The 23,839-nt window shown below is 38.2% G+C and overlaps 1 protein-coding gene across 19 annotated transcripts in view; it reads right to left on the reverse strand.

Annotated features, from left to right (window-relative positions):
• NRXN3 (neurexin 3) overlaps positions 1-23,839 on the reverse strand; it is a 1,462,974-nt gene that overhangs the window by 170,031 nt on the left and 1,269,104 nt on the right. For all 19 annotated transcript variants that reach the window (XR_006740652.1, XR_006740674.1, XR_004986670.2 and 16 more), the window contains one exon: positions 13,701-13,872. Coding sequence is in view for 15 of the 19 variants with exons in the window: in XM_036430072.2 (XP_036285965.1) it covers positions 13,701-13,872 (172 nt within the window). In the remaining 4 variants the exon portion in view is untranslated. The remainder of the gene's footprint in view (positions 1-13,700; positions 13,873-23,839) is intronic.

Below are 23,839 nucleotides of genomic sequence, written 5' to 3' on the forward strand. Positions count from 1 at the left end.
CTTTGTTTGAGCCAAGTCTGGTACTATATGCTTTTTATCCAGGTGGTAGAAATGTTGCCTTTTGATTGACAACATTATTATAGCCAATATTGAGGTGCATAAAATGTGAAAGTACCCTTAATTTTTATAAATAAAATATAGTGTGCCTTAGTTTAATTTTTAAATATGCATTTTAAACTTGTGAATGTTTGTGTATATATACACATCTGTAAAATCTCAAAACCTGATTCTGATTTCTTTAATGAATAGGGCAACAGATTCTAAAATCTCTGAAATTCAATCTCTGAGAATGAGTCACATCCAAGGAGAGTATACCCTAATAATGGCAGATCAATGATAGGAATGGACCAGAAGCTCAACCAGATCATCAAGAGGTCAGGGGCAGCCAATGCTGAGAAAATGAAGAGGATGTTCGCTGGGACTTACTAGTAGTAGATAGACATTAGGGAGAAGGTAGAAGGAAATATAAATTCTAAGAAGTTAGTTGGCACCTCTAAGCAGAAGGGCAGAGAATAGGCTAGGGCAGTTGAGGCAGGGGCTAATAACAACCCATGAAATAAAAAGTATGTTAACTTCCCTAATGAGAGAGGAGAGAAATGAATTTGGGTCGCTGCAAGTTATAGTTACTAAGTAGAAGTAACAGAACTAGAGAAATAATAATGTGTTCTGTTTGTTATTTGCAAATCTTGCTCTAAGCAATGTGTGTCATAACATAAATACAGATGGAATTGAATCTATGTCTTTGGCATTCAATGAGGAAAGTGTATTTCTTATCTTTTCTCTTTTTAAAATATATTTTATTGATTTTTTTTTACAGAGAAAAAGATAGATGGATAGAGAGCCAGAAACATCAATGAGAGAGAAATATCAATCAGCTGCCTCCTGCACAACCCTCACTGGGGACATGCCCACAACCAAGGTACATGCCCTTGACCAGAGTCAAAACTGGGACCCTTCAGTCCACAGGCCACAGGCCAATGCGCTATACACTGAGCCAAACCAGTTAGGGCCATTTATGTATTTCTTTATCCTGAACTAACCTCAACACTGGGTGTAGGTTAGTCTACTATTGCCTGTGTCTCTGGGATTTATCCCATCCACCTAGAGATTACCTTACTCTCTTTATACTAAGCAAAGATAAGACAATTCATAAAGTAAAGCTGGTGGAGCAGTAAAAACACAGCTATAGGATTCAAAATATGTGAACTAGATCAAGAGTTCACCAGCTAAACCAAGGGACAAAGCTAACTCCTCACCATTTATTTCTGTAAATCATGTTATTAGAACATAGTTATGCACATTCATTTATGTATTGCCTGTGGTCATTTTTGCACTACAACAGAGAGTTAAATAATTGTAGGAAAGGCCTATTGTTTGAAAATCCTATACTATGTATTATTTGGCTTTTTAGGAAAAAAGTTTTCTCTAAATAAAGGTATTGGGATCTCCGTGTGTATATTTAAATTCAAGTTGGCTCTATCACCTACTGGTTGAATAATATCAGAGATTGTGTTACTTAACACCTCTGAGACTCAGTTTTTTCATCTTTAAAATGGAAATAATAGTGAATCCCTTTTTCTAGGATGCTATGAGAAAGATTCAATGTGATAATTCATGAGCCCAGCACAAAATGAGTACTGTACCAGTGTTATATATTATCTAATAATATTATTTCCCTAAAATCCTCTTTGCTAGGATATGCTATAACTTCCTCATCTCCCTCTCCAGGATATACAGATCTCAGACTCTTGTTGGCATTTGAAATGAAGATTTCACCATTGAACTCTGAGAAAAACACATCTCTATAATGTGATTAAAATGAAAATAAATCTAGTTTAATTAAACATTGAGACTGGCAATTATGATCGGGCAGAAGCACATTTCTAGTGAATGTTAATAATATGATTACAACGTGAGCTGCATGCATTGGGATGTGGGGAACAATAGTAAATTTGAATGTGAATTTACATCTGTCAACCCTACAAATGTGAGCTCTATATACACAATGCAAACTGTACTGCTCCTGGGAAACCATGGAAAGTATAGGAACTTTTAAATCTGTATAGAATCCCAGAATTCACATTCTCTGGCCCAGTGATTGCGACATGCTTGCTCAGATTTCCTGAGCCTTGGTTTATTCACCTATAAAACAGGGACATTAACATACTTTTATCCTAAAACCATAGGGAAAATTACATTAGGTAAAATAACAAGTGTATGAACAATGCCTATCCAATAGTTCCCTAGTTGTCAAGTTATAGTTTATGGTTGTATATATCTAGGTTGGGAGCTGAGTTTGTTACCATTGGCCTAGTGGGCCCTAAGGTCACAGCCCAATTTCAGGCTCTAACTTGTGTGTGACTTTGAACTCAGATCTCACCTGAATAAAAGCACCTTCTTGCACTATTTGGAACAATAGATATAATATAGTATAGGTCACTGGATGGAGCATTAATATTGCCTTCTAAGAGATACAGGGTTGAGGTCATGTAATATGTATTACCCTGGGAAAATTAATCTTATAAATTTCCATATTCCCATTTGTAAAATGATGATAAAATTAGTCTCTAACTCTTAGGGCAATTGGGAAGATTTAATATGAGAACTCAGAGCAGTGTCTGGTGGTTAATACAATAACATTTAAGAATGAAAACTATCTTGTTGATGTACATGCATTCCCATTGCACTAGAATATATAGCCCTTGAAAGCAGAGGCTGTGTTTTATTTTCCATCACCTACCCATCACCAGCATGCATTCACATGTAAAGGAGGTTTGAATAAATATTTGCTGAATGAATGATTGCATAAGGAGATCACCCCCCAAAAAACAAAACAACAACAACAAAAAAACAAAATACCTCACTAATGGGGATGGGAAATTAGTAACATTTTTTTCAAGCATAAAAGGCAACAGCAGTTAGTCAAAATATTTCTAAAATGTTTCTGCTTTATGGAAATGCAATATAATTATTTTTCTGGCCCATTATCAATTAATTTCTATGATTTGTTTGGATATAACCTTTAGCTTTTGCCTTGAATTGTTTTCCATGTACACAACTAGTCCCTATATATTCTTATGCAGCACTGTATATCAACCATAGGCATTTGGAAAACCTCTCCACCCAGGCCCACACAGAGCAAAAGGGATTTGGTGTAGGCTGTAGAAGTAATACGTGGAAAGAAGTGCATTGCATGGAGCAAACTGAAACAACACTCAGAATCAAATCCAGTGCACAGGAACCCCAGGAACTGAAGATGAACAGTGCCTCTTTGTCCTTGACTCACCCTCTCCTTGCTCCTCTGACCCTCCTCCCCACTCTTTCAGCCTGCTGGGGTATTGACTGGGATTTTAGAGCAGTGGAAAGCTTTATCTCTTTGAGATGAGCTGCAATATGATTACAATCGATTGAGTGATTTACAGTTTAGAGCGCCTTTCATTATCCTCCGTGCTTTACAGAATTATAAATGGCATACTGTATGTGGATATATATTATTTTTATTGGATATTTAGGTACCACCTTTCTCCAAGAAGCAAAATGAGCTTTTTATATTTTAACTAACTAGAGGGACCCTGCAACCTTGTGCAAAACTTAAATTGAAGACTTGAAAACTTTTCCTATCAATAAAGCTATGCTCTTGCATGGGCACTAGGATGTTTGATGTTCATTGAATTCCAGGAGTGGCAGTGGGAAGAGGGAGACAGCATAGGGGAACTGTATTTTATAGTTGGGATAATAATTCTAGATTTTCATAACTAAAGACAAATTCTGCATTACAGAATTATTTTATTTGCTACCTAAGCTGGAGCTTCTTGTGACAAAAGGGCAAAAAATAAACCTTGCCATTCACTTAGCCTAGCTTAGACATTATGCAATATTGATGACTGCTTTATTTAGAAAGAATTTGTATAATTACAGAGGCCTTACCTAGAGTGAGATATTATTAGTATTTTTATGTTACACTATCTCAAATGAGTATAATTTTTAAAAATCACATAAAAGGTGCCTACCTTGTATTTCTAATCTTGAAAACATTTATTCCATGGATTTGACTTAATATAAACATACTCATTATTCATAGAAATTAAACATCTGTTTTCTTAAATAGTACCTAGAAATAACCCTCAAATGTCTCATTACTTATTTCACTGAGGCTACTAGATATAATATGTAAAATATTTAACTTATGGTTATATAAATATTTATCACAAGCCTTTAAATTTATTAAAATCCCCCTTCTCCTTTAAAAACAAGATGGTCTACTAAAGATGAGAAAAACATAAACCAGAACCAAGACAAAATTGTGGATCGTATAAAGTCTCATAGAAGCTTCCAGAAAAATTTTTATTTTGCTCAACAACCCTCTAGATTAAAAGCACTGCCCTGTTCACAAGTCAATTCTGGATAAATATTATGCTATCATAATAATCTGGCCAATATACAATATATATTAGAGGCCCAGTGCATGAATTTGTGCATGGGTGGGGTCCAGTCAGCCTGGACAGGTGGAGGGGACATGGGCAGTTGGTCAGCCTACCTGTTGGTGGAACTCCTGGTCAAGGGGACAATTTGCATATTAGCCTTTTATTATATAGGATATATACTGAGTTGCCAGATTATTATGCATTCAAAGATCTTAATAATCTTACCACTCATTGTAGTTGCTACCATGCTATCGAACATACATTTTCATCATTATAACAAACTCCTTTGTGTATTATTTAATAACTTTATAAATAACCTTGAGTCATGTTTCAGGAACATGTGTCTTGTGTCCAGGTGTCATGTGTGGATGGACTTCCTTTCCCTCTCTCCCAAATATTCTTACCCTCTATAGGATGTCTGTCTGTCACACACACACACACACACACACACACACACACACACACGTCAACCATTGAACAATGTGGGGAGATTAAGGGTGCTGAGCCCCACATAGTCCAAAGTGCATGTAGTATAACTTTTGACTCAGCTACAAATAGCTTACATTTGACCAAAATCCATACTGACAACATACAGCCAATTAACACATTTTGTCACATATATCATGTACCATTTTCTTATAATAAAGTAAGTTAGAAAGAAGAATATTATTTTCAAAATCATAAGGAAGAAAAAAATACATTTAAAGTATTGATTGAAAAAGAAAAAAGACACCCATGTATAAGTAGACCTGTACAGTTTAAGACCATATTGTTCAAGGTAAAAGATATAGTTTTTTCTCTTCTGGGCAATTATGTTTAATTTTAGCATGAGTAAGAGGCCTATAGTTTAGTTTTTTTAAAATATATTTTATCCATTTTAGAGTATAAAGAAGAGGGAAAGAGAGAGAATCATTGGTTGGTTGCCTCTTGCATGCCCCACTCTGGGGATTGAGCCCACAACCCAGACATGTTCCATGGCTGAGAATCAAACCATGATTCCTAGTTCATAGGTCAATTCTCAAATGTGAGCCACACTGACCAGATGAGAACTACAGTTTTTGCCTTTAGCAGCTCATCAGCTTCTGAGAGACACTATCAGAGAGAATGACTCTAGATTTGATAGCAGTGATTATATAGATGGTGTCTTGTTTAAGATGGTTTGACTTAAGATTTTTCAAATTCATGAAAATCTGAAAGTGATACACTCAACAGAAACCTCAGTTTGAGCTTTGAATTTCGATCTTTTCCCAGGCTAATAATATGCAAAAGATACTTTCTTGTGATGCTGAGCATTAACAGTGAGCATCAGATCCCAGGCAGCCTCTTGGTCAGGAGGGAAAATGACTGGTATTCTATAGTGTATTCACTGTGTTAGATGATTTTGCCCAACTCTGGGCTAATGCAAATGTTCTGAGCACATTTAACTTAGCCCAGATTAAGTTATGATGTTTGATAGATTAACTGCACTAAATACATTTTTTACTTATGGTATTTACAACGTAATGGTGGGTTTATCAGGACGTAAAACCACCATGTCAAAGAGCATATGTATTTAACTCATAAGATTCAAGGTTATTTACACATGGCTGGGAATTCACAGAAGGGAAAGGTTTGCCTTGTAAAATAAAAAATAAAAAAACAAATAAAAATAAAATAAAACTAAACATCTCCTCATTACTCTTCCTCCTCCAAGCAAGACCATAAAACAGACTTCCATCTAATAAGCTCTTCTCTTCTGCTCAGATATGGTGCTACCAAATAAAATGGGATTATGTTGGGAAAGAGGATACTTAAGGCCCTAAAGGCCTAACTGTGGATGGGGAGAAAGGCAGACATCATAAATGCTCAGGGAAGTACTAACTTCTAATGAGGCAGAAATCAGAGATTTGACTTGAGAAAAAATTCTAAATTTTCTACATTTGGGTTAAAACCAGAATTTCTGGGGTATGCCAGTGTTCCAGGGCACCAAAGGGTATCCATGGAAGGAGCAGCATGCAATTAAAACCCAGGCTGTCAAGCCAGGTGGTCTTGGCTTGGAATCTCAGCATTTCTGCTCATTCTGTAAGATCTCTGGGACTGTTCCTAATCTGTAATATGAGAATAAAACTAACATTGATCTCAAAGGTTAGGTCGAGGCTCAGTAAAATGTACATGAAGCAGGGAGTATGTAGTAAATGTCCAAAAGAGGGCAGCCATCACCATCTGGATGAGCTGGCTGAGTGATAGCAGAAGCATTTGCTATTTTCCACATCTCTGGGGCAACCAGGCCATGAATGGAATGAAGGTATTATCCCAGTGATTGTGCAATGACAAAATACATGAGATGAGTTCAGTAGATATATGAGGGCAAATGCCTGTTATTTTATTAATGATGCAAATAAAAATTTACATCATACAAAACAGGCAAAAGATAATAAGATAAGGCATATTTTTATTCTACTCTCTACAATACCAGCCACCAGTTTCATAGAACTGACCTGAGAATTGAATGAGAAAATGTATTTAGATCCCTCAGTGCCTAGGGCATACCAACTGCACAATAAAAATAAACCTTTAGGGACTCAGTCTTATAAGCCACTCTAAAAGGGTGGCTACATGTGGTTAGTGGCTACTATATTGAATAGCATAGTCTAAAAGAAGAAAAACACATTGCTAACTCTCTAAATATCAGTGATTCTCAAACCCAGCTTTATATGAGATCACCATGGGATATTAAGAAATATTAATGCATGTACCTGTGTTTATTAAAATTTACTGTGCACACAAATCATCTGGGTATCTTGTTAAAATGCAGACTGATTCAGTAAGTCTAGGGTGGGCAGATATTATTCATTTTATTAAAATATTTTATTGACTTTTAGAGTGAGAGCGAGAGAGAGAAACATTGATGTGAGAGTATAACATTGATTAGCTGCCCCTGCATGCGCCCTTACCGGGCATCAAGCCCAAAACCTGGGCATGTGACCTGACCATAATTTAACTAGCACTCTTGCAGTGCACAAGACAATGCCCAACAAACTGAGTTACACAGGACAGGGTAGAGATTCGGCATTTTTAATAAACTCCTGGATGCTGCTGCTGCTATTTCTGATCTATGGATCACATCCCAGACCATTTAAATTAGGTGACATGGGACTGGTGTCTGAGTACCCGCAGTTTATTAAAAGTTATTGGGAGATGCTTGACCTCAGTGGCTAAGTTGATTGAGCATTAGCCTGTGCACCAAAAGGTTGCTGGTTTGATTCTTGGAAAAGACAAAAAGGTTACCAGGAGAATATAATTTGCAGTCACTGCTATACTGCTAAACACACACACACACACACACACACACACACACACACACACACACACAAACACACACACACACACACACACACACACACACTATTGAAAATATTTTTAAAACATTTTTACAACAATGTTCAACCCCAGCAAGGTGAAAGTCCCTTGGAAATAGAAACTCACCTACTTGTTAATTTTTATTCATTCCTGACAAATTGGAAAGAATGACTGTCTGGCAGTACTAATATTTAGGATGCCCTGGTATGACTGATTAATGGCATGTTTTGTGACAGAATGTTGGAAGAACTTATTTATAAGATGGTTTTAAAATGTGTACCTAGCAATGCTCACACACACTCATTAAGTAACCTCTCGCCAGCTGCTGTTATATCTCTGCAGTCTTGGAAACCATGTGCAATGGTGACTTTTCTCTTGGCTTGTAATTGTACTTATTCCACTACCTATGTTTTCCCCCTGTTGAACTGAAAGTAACACTGAACTGAAAGGATGAATGGGCAGGTAGACAGGTCTTGTTTTAATACGGGCTTCAAATCTGGCAAGACTTCAAGTGTTTGCAGCCAACAGCAGAAAGAAGAGAAGGAAAACCTTGTTAGCATTGAGTCAAGTATGTAGACTTGTTTTAACCCTTTAAAGCACATGTGTCAAACACAAGGCCCGCGGGCCAAATCCGTCCCGCCAGGCCTTGCAATGTGGCCCGCACCGCGCTGTCATCACTGCACTCCGCTGCATTTCCATCACAATGACAGTTTATGACTGTTCAGTAAACCATTTGGCCCGCGATTTAGGCTGGATTTTAGATTTTGGCCCCTTCTCTGAATGAGTTCGACACCCCTACTTTAAAGTCTCAATAATGTAGGATTACATGTGGACAAATAAATCTCTATTATCCTTTTGTATACTGTCAAAACCATAAAAGGACAATACGTGGTTAAACATGAAAGACAGTCTCTCAGTAATTCTCAAATGAGGATGATTTTGCCCCCCAATAGGCATTTGGTACTGGAAAGATTCTGCTGGCATGTAGTTGATGGAATTGATGATGTTGCTAGACTTCCTACAGTGCACAGGACATCCTGCCACAGCAAGAAAATACCCAGAACAGAATGTCAAGTCTGCCAAGGTTGAGAAACCCCAACTAAACTGGTCTGGAAGGGACTTCTGATTGAGAATACTTTTGATGGAAAAACAAAAACAAAACAAAAATCTAAAGCCTAGTGTCAGTATCAATCAAAGCATGACTCTGAGAGATAGAAAAAATGAGCAAGAAATTTGAGGTAGTCTGATCTGAGCATCAGAATGGGAATCTTGGCTCTACCCCTTAAGTTGAGTGATATTTAGCCTCAATGATGTAACCTTAAAATGGGTATGGTGGTAATAATAATAGCAAACCCAGTTCTCTCATAGCATAGAGTAAGGCTCAAGTGTAATAAAGCATTTGAAAGCACTTTGAGCTACAGTGTTTTCAATTACAATACTTATAAAGACAAAGCTTTGCCCAGCCAGTATTGCTCAGTGGTTAAGTTTCAACCCATAAATCAGTAGGTCACAGTTTGATTTCTGGTCAGGGCACATGCCCAGGTTCCCGGCTCGATCCCCAGTAGGGGACATGTGGGAGGCAGCTGATCAATGTTTCTCTCTCATCTATGTTTCTATCTCTCTATTTCTCTCCCTTCCTCTCTCTCTCAAATCAATAAAAACATATTATAACAAAATACAAGGAGTTGTGGAATTTGATACACTCAAATACAAAGACGGATATATCTAACCTAGGGCTTAGAAGGAGGGCCAATTCTCTATTCTTTTCAGGTTCAGAGTGGTCAAGAGGGATTTTAGCTTAGAACGTCAGTGGGTATTTTATTGACTCAGGAAGGAAATTCCAGTCAAGAGCACTACATCTGAAGTGGACTGCAGTATCAAGAAGGATAAACAAAACAAAACCAACAATGGAGACCCTATTCTCCTGAATACCATCTGGATAGAAAGATGGAAAGTCAGAGATGCTTATCAGTCTTCATTATCTAGGAGTCTTGGCTCTGATTTTAAAAGCCCCTTACTGCATGGTGCTCAGGTTTCTAAAAACTCTGATAACACAACCAGCCACCCATCTGTGGAGGGAGAGGATCTTTCACCATCCCAGGTAGCCCAGCCTCCCAGGGAGCCTAGAGCTGGGGCTAAAATTAATTTTTCAGGCTCAGCTCGCCTGTCACCTTCCTTCCCTTTCCCACCATTGCATTGTGTCAAGAAAGTAATCAGAGGTTTTATAAAGAACATTTGTCAGTGTCTGGATGCTGGCTTGGGGCTGATTCTCCTTTTATTTCCACCTCCTGTTTCTTAGCCTTTCTATTTCCAGGTTCAAAGAAAGAAGGTGCTTTTGTGTTCTATCTCTCAGAATTGATGGATATAAGATTCCAATGCTACAGAATCTTTTTCCATCTGGATCCTCCCCCCAGGTAGTTTATAAATATTTCACAGTGGGATGTTTTAATAGAGCTACATAAAATCTCATCAGTGCCCATGAGAAGATTCTGGAGTTGACCCATTCACAGGGACCTGTGGAGAACATATCTTCAGAATAAAAACACTTGGGTGAATATTCCATAGGAACCACCCAATATGTCTTTACTGTTTAAACATTTCAAGAAACAAATAGCACTGTTGAACTCCTCTTGGTGGTTTCTCTACTTATTACCCTCAATAAAATAGAATAGCTTAGATAAAGGAGAATGCAATACTTTTCTAGAAGCTGTGTCCAGGTGGCTTTGTTCTTCAATTCCTGGATAGAGGGTGTATTTTGCTCTTCTGGTTTAATACAGATTAATTAAACATGATTAGATTGCTCTACCAATGCTTTCAATTTTGTTAATTTTAGTCTCACAGAAAAGCAGGCAGGAGAGAAAGTAAGGTACCCAAATTCAAAGGTGAACTACTCCTAGGAAGGCTTGGAAGAGTGGAGTGTGAAACTAGAATGTTTCAATGCAGGCAACTGAGTAAAGTGAGAGCTCCTTCAAATACTCAGTATTCTTTCAGTTGCCCCATGGAAGTGCATTGCCATTGCTGTCAGATTTGCTTAGACTTGTTACAAATAAGTCTTTTAGCACAGCTAAAAGAACTTCTCTTTTTAAAGGAGGATTTTCAACTCTGCATCTCAGAATAACTATGCATGTGTGGTTATTGGTACACACTTTTGTAATATGATGCTTTAAGTAAAGGAATAAACCTAAGATGTCACAAAAAGAATGTTACTCACTTCTAACAACAGTTTTCAAAATACCCCCAGTTTGCTGTGGAGCAATAGTGGGAATCTATCTAGTTGAGATCAAGAGAATCTGGTCTTCTTTCTGTCCTTTGTTCACTCCGTGATCTTAGGAGAGACAGTTTCTCTCTCAGTCTCCTTTTAGATTTGAAAAGTCCTACCCAACTTAATAGTCAAAATAAAATAACATGTATAAGTGAATATATAGTAGTAGAAAAATGCTACCCAATGTTTGGAAATCCTCATAGCTAACATTTATTGAATAGGGTCTTATTTGACCCAGAATTATGTTAAGTATTTTACAATTCATTCAACTCATTTAATCTTCACATTAATCATGGAAAGTAAGTATTAATAATACTAACATTTTATAGACTAGGAAAGAACTATTCTGGAGGTTAAATAATGTCCCAAAAATTTGGAAATGGATCGCAAAATAGGAAAAATAAGCACTTACTTAGGGAACCAAAATAACAGAGTAAAAATTAGAAGGTGTAGAGAAAGAATCCGATATATTTTGAAAGCATTATGGTGATCATCAGAGAAAAATCCGACCTGTTAGATATTCTCACACTTAGGGTTTAGTGTTCTTGTATTCTGAATTATATGTGGAGAGAGGGACCAAATATTTCAGTGTTTAGGGCATCTCCAGGTCTTAATCCAGCCTGTTTTAGACTCCCAAGGAATAGCACCAGCATCCCAACTCCAGCCAGTTGCCTCCAAAGCCCATACTTATAACAACTATACTGCATCATGTCCTACAATAATACTTATTATTAGTCAATAACTATTACCAACAGCTACTAGTAATAATAGTTTTCAGTGTGAAGCAACATCATTAAATAAAGCTTTTTCTCTGTTTTGAAAACATAGGAAGCAACCTGTAATTTGGAACTAAAGATACAAAGAGGTAGGCACACAGCAAGGGTCACTGGTCTCCTTATATGTCTGTGGCTTTAAAATTACCATCAAAGAGCCTTTTCATTGCTGGCAGCAAACTCATAGATTGTATACTGGCTCAGGGCAAGTGGTTAATATCAATTTAGAAATCTTTGAAATTCCTAATAAAAACATAGCAATCCCTACAGCAGCATCGGCAGGGCCAATGATAACATGCATGGAGAGAGACCGATTTTTCCTATGAGCAAATAAACAGCTTTTAAGACCTCAAGCTATTTTGATTTCCCTGCAACCCCCACCCCATGGAGTTTAAGCAAGAAGCATTTAAAAATCAGTTCTATTGGTGTCTAGTGAATTTGGATGATGATAAAAATTCAGAGTGGCTGTTAACACCTCTGGCTCTCTTCCAAGGCTCAAAGATAATCTCATAAGGTCATTTTTTGTGACTTAATTTCAGAAGTGCTAAATGTATGATAAGAGACTCCCAGCAAAGGCTGAGCTGGATACTGTATGGAGATTGAGAAGGTAGATAAAAGGGCAGGTGGGGCTTTCTGCTCCAATAACTTGGGATTTTTGTATGCTGTTTATAGATGTTCCCATAATTTTAAAATCAAACATAGGAAGACTGGTTATTGGGCAGGGGGGCGGGTGGAGAACCCAGCAGCACAGTAGCACAGTTTCTCCTGATTGGCATTAAAAAAATAATGCTGAGTTAGGTGTGAAAACATAATCACAGTCTTTGGGTCATTCAAAATTCTCGAGCCACAATTAATAGCTAAATAGCTCTTATATTTCCAAAAAAAAAAAATGTGCCTCTGGCTTTCTCATCTCTGTGCACATCTCACTATGAAGGAAGTGAGGGGATAAAAGCAAGGAACTTATGGGAGTTCAGAGTGCAAAAGTTTGACAGTCAGATATAGCATTGTGGCTACATTAATGGAAAGTTCAGAATTCTGTACTCTTCTCTTGCATCCACCAGGTAATAATACTATTGTGGAGCAAAGGCCCTTAGCCAAAGTATTTTCCTTTCCATTCCTGAAACATTTATTATCAGAGCTCTTTTCCTGGGAGAAGTGAGAGATGGGAGGGAAAATGAATGGATTATTTAAATGATCTCTTTTAAAGAAGGCAACCTTCCCTCCCTCTGCCCTTGATTCAGCCATCTGGCTCTGGAGTTTGTTGGCAAATGCTCCTTGAGTATAAAATTTAAACAGATGATTAACCCCTCTCCCTCCCATACCAAAATGTTTGCTATTAAAACCCCTACTGGGACCAATCTCTGAATATCAAGGTAAGCTTAGTGTTAGTGAATAAAAAATTGGCAGTCAACCAAATGAATGAAATCCCATCCTTAGTTTTTCTCTGTTACCCTGACTTATTGTTCATCTATTCAAGTTTAGTAAACTTCCTTTCACAGTCTTTCTGCAATCTCTGGCCATGTGTACCTAACTGAATAATACCACAAAGTCCCTGATCTCAAATTGACTATTTCATGATGATCAACAGAAGCTCATGATAAAGATGGTATACCTTCCCTAAGGCATTGCTCATCATTTGAAGTGCTCTGGAAATCCTAAAATAATTGTTTTGGTATGAGCCAGTTGGGTTGACAAACAGTTTTCAGTGCATAATTAGTAAGTCTCCAGAAGCTCTCTACACTGGATTAAGTCCTAAAGAAATAGCTTATTTTTTCATACAAAAACCAGAAATGTACACTTAATATTTAGTGTTTTATGACTTAGTGATGGTCATGAGAAAATTACCATTTAAAAGAAGGGGAGAGCAAAAAGGAATACTATCATTGAGAGTAAAACATGTACCTGTGGGGTAATGTTCATTCACCGGCCAATTGTCGACCTGAAGTGTGGCATTGCCTCCATTCCTGGTGAAGCGCACCACATGGTATTTACCATCATTTACTGGAGTTCTCTCTTCTTTGATGGAGATGTCAACTGTGCCGATATTGAAGACAACCCCAATTTTCCCCTGTTCCTATAAGAGAGAAACACAAAAGGCATAGCTGTTACCAACCACAAGGTTTTCTCTTTTTAAAGTTGATCCACCAACTAACAGTAAATGTGTGGGTACTCAAAGGGAGGTGTCAGCATGAAGTCAACAATCTCTCCATAGGCTTTCATCCTAAACATAAAACCAACAGCATCAAGCTACCCAAATTGCTCTCACAGACTGCACAGCATAGGTTACATCATTTGATAGTCTTCAACAGATATCAGAGTTGGAACCATAGAACTACCTAATAACTGTGCAGTAACACAACAAAGCTCATTTCTATATAGTGAGTTAGGCCTGTTTTCTAGGAGATACTAATAAGACATTTGACTCTACAGCACCTCACGATTCAGATTGAGGATTAAAGAGTGAAAGTAAGCCTTGTACATTTTGGGTAATCAAGGCTATAGGAGGGGTGCTGAATCACTAGAAATCAATGAAAGAGGAGCTACCATTATGGACCAACTCCTAAAGATACCTTTCTGTAGGTCTAAACAGAAAATGTGTCCTCAGTAGAGTCCAGGGACACTGAGCTGGAGATTTTAGAGTCAAATGGTTGTCACCCTTCCCACACTTGTAGCCCTAGTCCTGAGGTTAATCCAAAAAGGAATGTGATATTCAGTACTAAAGCTTTATGTTACATAGCAGAAGATACTTCTGATACCAAAAAGAGTTCTGCAGGTGAAAACACAATAAATTCCAAAAGGAAAACATTGTGGCAATAGAGGGGATGATTATGGTGCTGATGATGGTGGTGGTAAAGGCACAGGTGTGTATCATCCATCTCCTGGGAAGTGAAATATTGATAAGTAATAGTGTAATTAAAATTCTTACTGTTCTCCTCTGATAATTAGTTACAATCAAGTGTTAGGATGAGTATTCCACTGAGACAAAAAATGAAAGTAACCTTAGTGACCAGAATCAGTCTCTCTCCACATCTTGGAAAGGCATCAAGTCATGTAGGGCACCAGGGGGAATAGGCAAAGGGATAGTTCGAATTATTGGCTTATTGGCTATAGGTTGGACATTGACTGATAGTATAATTTTGTTGTAATTCCTATGTTCTACAAGACTGAGTCACAGTGTTTGTTCACATAGTCCCATATCCTCTGTTTCTTAATTTAAAAAGTAGAAGTCAAATAGGAGGAGAAAAAAAGGGGAAGTGAGAGGGAGAAGGAAGAGGAGGAAGGGGCAAGTAAGAGAAGAAAGAGGAGGTTATAGGAAAAGACGTCTAGAATTCCTATGAACTAACATGTAAGAAAGATTTTGCTGAATCTCAGATTTAGTAATTTGGTTCATTCATTTGTTTATTCAATCATTCAATGCATAAATGCAATGTTTATTAAGCACTTACTGTGCTTAAAGTTGATAAAGTATGACTTCTGGTGAGATTTTAGGCACTGGACTCTATAAAGTTAGTACACTTCACATATTTTTTTTAAAGACAAGCTTTCCTCAACTTCCCAAGGTAAATGAACAAACCTTTAGTAAATGAACACACCTTGGCCCCAACCAAGGGATCTGGATCTTAGAAAGTAGGAATCTAAGCTGATCAACCCAGGCTGCTTTCAGTAGGCAGAGATGCTGAGATACAGGGTGGACATCATTGCTTCTTTTGTACCCAGCATACAGCACGCAATGTAAAATTATGCCTGCAATTCCCAAGTTCTGTTCTCTTGGATAAGTGATTTGGGTGCCTGCCAAAGTAGTGACTCCATTCACGAGTGATTTCTTAAATCCCTGTTTGTTGTGACATTATGTTTTCAGTGTTGTTCTGTTTTATTTCCACCTCTTCATCTTCAGCACTAAATTATCTAGCATTAAAATATGATGTATAGATAAACGTATCTGATGATATTTTTGCATAGTTTATGCCCATAATTAATAATATTATGATCCACTTTATTCTTACTCCTTAATTCTCTAGGAATTCAGAAATGACAATATAACTTCTTTTGCTTTTTCTTTATTAAACAATTAATGTTCTTTGCTAAGGTTGTGTGTGTGTGTGTACCTAGTCAACCTCATTCCAAAGCTATAGGAATCTGAGTCAGAATCTGTTTAGCAGAATAAATGGACTGGAGGAGTTAAGAAACTATGACTGCAGACACCATTACTCCTCTGCCCATCCCATACAAGTGGGCTGTTCATTGCATCACTGTTCTTCAATGAGAAACCACTGTATAAATCCTGGATGGGTGGCAAGGATTGCTAGTGATTCAACTCGCCTCTGAGTCACTAATTAATCTGTATGAGAACAGTTTGAGATTAAGAGAGGTGAGCTTTACTAGTAAACCAGCCCTCTGCAGCTTTTCAGCCACAGCAGTGGCCAAGTACAGTTCTGGCTCAGTGAATTGACTGATCAGGTAGATATATTCTTGTGAAGATTCTCTGCAAGATCCATAATAGTTTCAGGGAAAGGAAAGATTTAATCTCTGCCAGAGTAAATATTTGGTCCTTATCTGAGGCTCCACACATTTGCTGCCGCAATTGCTGTTTCAGAGCTAATCCTGTTCACATGCTCACATGTGGCCAATGTCCACAGAGACCCCCAATCCAACATTGCATCATGTTTCCTGTAGTGGTAAACATGGCTGTGCTAGACCTCGGATGTGGTTTCTTCACTGGTATAAAATTTTATTACTTCAACCTCCTCGTCGTTTGTCATGGAACCACAGTGGCATTATACTCTGTGGCTAACTGCTTTGTCTCAGTTCATTATAAGCCTTGTGGCAAATACCCAGATAGTCACCAGGTTTGAATCCATCATGCTCAGCTGTCATGAAAATAAACTCTCATGGTCCATGTGTCCACAAAAGAGAAGATGTAAGAGCGAAAAATATTGGCTTTAGAGTCAACCCTGACTGACCTTGGGCAGGTTACTTAACTTTTCTGACCCATTTCTTGATACTATACTATACAGGCAGGATACCAGCTTTACACACTTCATAAGGCCATTATAAGATTGAGATGATATGATTAATATCTGAGCACTTTATAAATAATTATATAAGATACAAACAGAAGATAAATGAGATCAAAAGAAGAAACCATGCAATCGTTTGACTATATATGACACTGATTACTGCAGAAGTTAATTGGTTCAGAAGAATAAACACAGGTTTTAGTACACCATGATTCCAACAATGCCAGGGGTTCTGAAAACTCTATGACCTTAGGCAGGTTTTTTAACTTATTTCTTATTTTCCTACTATAAACGAGGTGTGTGTTGATGTGTGTTGCACAGCAGAAATGGGTCAGTGGTTTAGCTTACACCTATAAACTAAGAGGTCAGTTTGATTCCAAGCCAGGGCACATGCCCAGATTGTAGACTCAATCCTCAGTAGGGGGCCATACAGGAGGCAGATGATCAATGATTCTCGTCATTGATGTTTCTATCTCCTTCTCCCTCTCCCTCTTTGAAAAAAAAAAAAAGGGGGGGTGGGGATGTAGTTGAAGGAAAAGACTACCTCTAAAGCTTTGTGAGGATTTTAGAAGAACACACAGGTATGAAACCATTACAGGTGGCTGTGCATACTTTGGGATCTCAATGAATGTCAGTCATAATTCCTCTTTCCTTCCCTCATTATTGAAGTTAACACAGCGACAAGAGCTTCAGAACTATTGGGTTGGCCCCACTGTCATCAAGAAATACAATTAAAATAAATGAAGATTTTAGCAAATGGAACATTACAAAACAACATTAGAAAGGTTAGTTTCCTGTCACAATTTGGTAGTTGCTTTCTCTTCATATTCCTTGTGACATTTATAAACCTCCCCAAGATAAGCAAAGTGTGGCTTCAAAAACAGCATGACTACAAATGATAATAACTGCACACCCATCACTATCAAAGTTGCTACCCAGCCAATCACCTCAGTCTATGCTTTTCTTCAATATTACAAAAACAAGTGATAAATCAGAAGATATTGCTATAGAATGTTCAAGTGCATTCAGGAAAATAATAAATAAATAAATAAAATAATTAATTAATTAATTAATTAATTAAACTGCAGGGCACAATAAATATCCGTCTTTAAATAGCCAGTAAGTCATTCTTTTATCAATAATGACCATTTATGAGTCCACCTGGTTTATCAAATGAGTCAGGTTCCAGTTTTCTGATCTTCCATCAGCTACATTACATTTCATGCTGTGGAGGTGACCCCAGAAATACTGCCAACACTAGGGTCACATTTCAGGATCAAAAATACACAAGGGCCAAGAAAAATCTTCAGGAATAAATATCTCCCTCAAGGCAATTTTTTTCATTCACTGCTGAGTGCCCCTGGGGAAGGCAGAAAGTACCTTCCACTATTTCAGAAAATTGCAACTGACAGAAACAGAACTGGGCCTCTCACATGTATGCCAGGGAGGTGTGCAAAGGAAGCAGTTCTCAATATCTTCCTTTCCTGGCTTCCCACAGAATCCAGGAGCTCAGTGTAAGGCAGTAATACAAGGAGAATGGCATATATGTGATCTCTCCAGAGTCCACATACTGCCAGGACTGCCATGCCCATTTCAGGGTCTGGGTCCTAGAATATAAAGTTAAATGGCACTGTTTGCCATATTTTTCTAGTCCCCTCCCCTCCACCATTGCAGACTAATAGTAAAAGAGAACTGCTGTGTCCCTTTGTAATGTGTAGGGCCAAGAGACCAGTGTTGATCAATCTATTGGGGTCACTCCTAAGCCACACACTGAACTGCTGGTGTGAGACCCACCAAGAGCTCTCACCTTTTCTCTCAACCACTCCACTCAGCAAATTTTTGCTAGTGGCTTCTTTGTCAGCCTGGCTCACTGAGTGAGAATGGCAATGAGCCAACTAACAAGGGACATAGAATATGACTGAGAACCGAAGTTTGGTTGCTTGATGCCACCATATTTTTTTTTAGAATAAAAGCTTATTAGTTTTTAGAGTGAGAGGAAGAAAGAGTATGAGAGAGGGAGAGAGAGAGCGAGAGAGAGAGAGAGAGAGAGAGAGAGAGAGAGAGAGAGAGAGAGAGATCCATGTGAGAGTGTAACATCCACGGCTGCCTCCTGCATATTCCATACCCAGGAACCAGCTGCAAGCCCAGCAAATGCTTTGATGGGGACTTGAACTGGGAACCTTTTGGTGTAGGGACAATGCCTAACCAACTGAGCAACACTAGCCAGTATGGCTCCAAACATTTTAAGCTGTTTGTTGCTGAACATAACCCAACCTACCTTGATGGACAGAATAGGTGCTTGGCAAATGTTTTTTAACAGAATAATTTTGTTTTTGTTTTTGTTTTTGTTTATCAGTTTATGTTGTTCATTATTTATCCTAGATGAGTGAGATCATGTGATACTAGAAATACACTTATAAGAACCAAAAATGAGACAAGCAATAATAGTTACGCTGAGAGGTAAAAGAATCAGTCTGTAAAAAAAAAAAAAGAAAAAAAAAAAAAAAGAAAAAAAAAAAAGAATCAGTCTGTAGTTTCTTTCTGGACCAACAGTTCTTTTGAGTACCAATTTCAATGTCAAACGGTTCCTTATGTGTACATGTCAGCAATGATATTTCAGTTCTGGATGGTGGACAAATAGTGATAATGCAGTCCGACCCTCTCTGGTTTGGTCCTGGGCAACCTGCAGAGATGCACAGCTGCTGACTGCTAGTATGGCAAGGCATCCTCAGCATCTTCCATCTCTGGACTGTTTCTCTTCAGATTGTATATGTTAAAGACAGAGAGTGAGAGAATTGGGAATTCACCAACTAACGGAAGACACTTTATCTGTCTAACTTAATTGGGGCTTCTCAAATATAGGAATTCTAGCAGTGTTTAGAAAATGTTTTTTGAATTAATGGATAAGTGAATCAATGAATAGTGAATTTAAATGTGTGGGTATAATAGAAAAGAATGGCTAAATTTTGGCTAAGTAGGATATGAACATGATAGGATAAAGTAGATAATCAGTTGCTTATATTCAGATTTTTTTCAATAAATTTTGGGCAAAACATATAGTCTCGTGCTTTATATATGAAGTCAGTAAAATACAAAGAAATGATGTACAATTTATTCGATTAATTAGATATTTTTGTCTGAGGAATAATTACAGTGATATTCTCTAGGATAAAACACTGCATTAGAACACCTCTGAGTCTCTTTTTGTGACTATTAATTGACTTCCCATGATAAGCATCGGTTCACTTTTTTTTATTGATTATGGTCTCACATAATTGTCTTTATTCCCCCATTTTCATCTGAAACCCCTCCCTAGATATGCCCCACCCCCACCCCCATTGTCCATGGCCACTGGCTAGGCCCATATGTATGCACACAAGTCCTTTGGTTGATCTCTTCCCCTTACCCCCATCCTTCCTTACTTTCCCTCTGAGGTTTGAGAGTCTGATCGCTGGTTCTCTTTCTCTGGGTCTGTTTGTGTTGTTCATTATTTCCTCTAGATGTGTGAGATCATGTGATCCAAGAAATACCCTTGTAAGAACCTAAACTGCAACATGCCATAATGGTTATGCTGAGAGGCAAATGAATCAGTCTGTAGTGAGTTCCTTTCTGGGCTAACAGTTCTTTTATGTCCCAATCACTCTTTCAATATTACTGTCTCATCTCCTTGTTCTAGAAACAGGACAACAGTTAGCTAAGAAGCACCAAGTGTACATTTTAGGTGTGCAGAACCAAGCATTGTTAAAGGATTCAAAATATGAAAGAAATTAGGTCTCTCCCTAGAGAAGTCAGAGATGGAGAATCAGTCCATCAGGAATCATCCAGAGTGACAAGACTCCCTCCAGCTGTGAGCCTTGAAGAGAGTTTGGACTTTCACTGTCATCCATGACAAAGACCATGTCCCCTTCCCTTGAAGAATTTAACTGTGGCTGTGACAGGAAGGACAGGGGAGGGTAAATTGTTTGTCCTGGGTTCCAGAAACCATTAAGACTTATAATCTGAAGACCTGAGCCCAGTCAAAGCTCTGCCTCTCATTGTCCAGGTGATCTTGAGCAGGTCCCTCCTCTAGCTGAATCTCAAGCTATCCTTATGAACAATGAGAATAACAACACAAAGACAACAACAATAATACCTATGTTAACTGGCAATTAAGAGAAATGAAGTGCTTTCAAAAGTAAAATATAGCAATGATGTTGATGATGGGGTGACATTAATGATCATAATGTATATGTTGGTGGGACAACTAGATGAGAAATAGTAAGACAGATGATGGAGGAGTCAGGGGCTTTAGCGCATGACCTACAGAATACTTCTCTATTTGGAATGACTACCTCCCATTCAAATTCATCAACTCCAGATTGTCCCTAGTAAATTCACATGAAATTAATTCTGTTTTCCTAAATCTGCACAGGTCTCCATGACCTTTGCACCCATCCAGCAAAATTGCATACACCTCTCACCCTGGCTGCAGCTGTGCTTCACCTGGTGTTTTGCTGATATCTGTTTATGTGAGATCAATCAATTAAAGAGGATTAGATCTACAGTCTGAAATACTAACAGAGGGCCAAGAGAGATAAGACTGATAAATAGCTCAAGACAGCTTCATCTCTAACTACAAGCAAGAAAAAAAAAAAGAAAAAAAAAAGGAGAGAGAGAAAGCAGAGATGACAGCTTAGGACAACAGGAACTCTGACCTGAAGAGGGGAATCAAGGAAGGACAAGACAGCAGATGCAAGTAAATAAGATGCAAGTCTGAGCCAAGGTTCTAACAGCCACAGTCACCGACTGGCATCCTGAGTCATCACGTCCTTCAAGGTCACTCTGAATATTCACTTAACTTCCCAGACCCCAATGTCACAATGCCTTGTTTGGTAGTTAAGTCTGACTACAGAGCAAAAATTAAAGTTCATTTTTGTAGGAGCCCCAGTGTTATGACAAGACCTGGAGCAGTCTCCTGGCAGGACTCAGGTGACAGCTGGCAAGGCAGGGCTGACTGAAACTCAGTGCAGAACAACTATCTTCCATAAATTCTTGCTTTTCCCTCAAATCTCCATAACAGCTGTGAGACAACCACCCGATGGCCTTCATAAAGAGACCATAAGCCCTGTGTGCACAGTAATAGCATTTGAATCCTCAAAATTGGGAAGTGCATTTTAAATCATCTAGCATTTTCCTAAAACCTCCTACATCTTATCTACATGCTTACCAAGTGTGATCCTGAGACCATCAGTGACAACAGCACCTGGGAAGGTGTTAGAAATGCAAATTCTTGAATTTTATGCCAGACTCTCTGCTCAGAAACTCTGAAGTGGGGCCCAGCAATCTGTATTCTCACATGCCCTCCAGGTGCTTGCTAAAGTCAGGGAACCATTTCCTTTTATCAATGTCTTGGTTCCACTAGTGCAGTGGTCGGCAAACTCACTGGTCAACAGAGTCAAATATCAACAGTACAATGACTGAAATTTCTTTTGAGAGCCAAAAACCAACTTCTGTGCATGGGCCATGGAGTTTTAATTGCACTGTACGTGCACGCCTGCACGTGGTATTTTGTGGAAGAGTTACACTCAAAGGGCCAAAGAGCCACATGTGGCTTGTAAGCTGCAGTTTGCCAACCACTGCACTAGAGCCTATCATTTAACTTATTTCCCACAATACTCCTTCTATAATGCATGTATGAATGCACACTACACAGACACAATACATGTGTACACCAATGTATTTCTGTTTATACATACATATACATTTTTATATATTTCACCTCGCTTGTGATCCAGCCCTCAGAGAACAGGGTGAGCAAAGAGCATGTGTGGATCATCTCTAGACACTCCTACTCTATGTTGAACTCAAGAGTCCATTTTATAGATGTAAACTTGGAAATGCAAGATCATACTATCAAAATGTGGTGTGTCTAAATTGCATGTCCTATGTATCTTTCCTGATCTGGTCTTGGTCAACCTCAGTCTCTTTTCTTATTTTTATATATTTTTATTGATTTCAGAAGGGAAGGGAGAGAGAAATACCAATGATGAGAGAGAATCATTGGTTGGCCGCTTCCTGTACACCCCACACTGGGAATCAAGCCACAACCTGACCGAGAATTGAACCCTGACCTCCTGCATCATAGGTCCATGCTAAACCACACTCAGGCACCCTCTTCTCTTACGTAAATGCTAATAGCCCCTAAGAGAGTCAGTCACCCAATACATCTCCCCTGGCACAATGCGATGAGCTGATAGCCTCAACTCCAATTTGGTCCCTTGATCCTTCTCTACAGACTAGTCAGTTTCCACAAAGATGTCTCGTCAGTTCTGAATAGGCTGCAAAGGAGAGACTTTCTCTCTTAGTATTAGATAGTCCAACCTGATGATGATCAATAGGTCCTCCTTGGATAGCTACTAACCTTCTAAGACCTATTCTAAAGTAGCAAGGAAACCTTTTGTGATTCTCCACAGTGCTTTACTATTTAATTATTTTTCAAGTGACAGACTGAGTTAACATTATGGCTTCAAGATGAATGGACCTATATGAATAAAAAACGTAAATCAAGAATTAATAATTCAGTAAAGCATTCTTAGTCAGTTCCATAGATAAATTCCCAGGCTAACCTCAATACCTCTATATCATTTTATAGCAAAAAGAGAGATTTATTATATACATTTAATAACTGATAAATTCAGTGTACTTGGGATGGACAGAAAATCTGATGTAGATTATTGCACTATTTTAATGATGCCTTTGCTGAATGAGTATGCAAATGTTGTAGGAGGCAGATTGGCCTAAGCAGAGGACCAGTAAACTGTGAGCCAACTCTGGCTGCTGCCTGTTTATGTCAATAAAGTTTCATTGGAACACAGCTATGCTCAGACATTTACATATTGTCTGTGGCTGCTTTTCTGTTATATTAGCAAAGTTGAAAAGTTGCAACAAAAATCATGTGGCCTAAATGCCTAAAATATTTACTCTCTGGCCCCTTAGAAAAAAAATTTGCTGACCCCTATTATATTATAGAACCTTGCATAACTT

Source organism: Pipistrellus kuhlii, unplaced genomic scaffold (genome assembly GCF_014108245.1).
Source record: "Pipistrellus kuhlii isolate mPipKuh1 unplaced genomic scaffold, mPipKuh1.p scaffold_m20_p_1, whole genome shotgun sequence".
In the NCBI taxonomy this organism is placed as follows: domain Eukaryota; kingdom Metazoa; phylum Chordata; class Mammalia; order Chiroptera; family Vespertilionidae; genus Pipistrellus; species Pipistrellus kuhlii.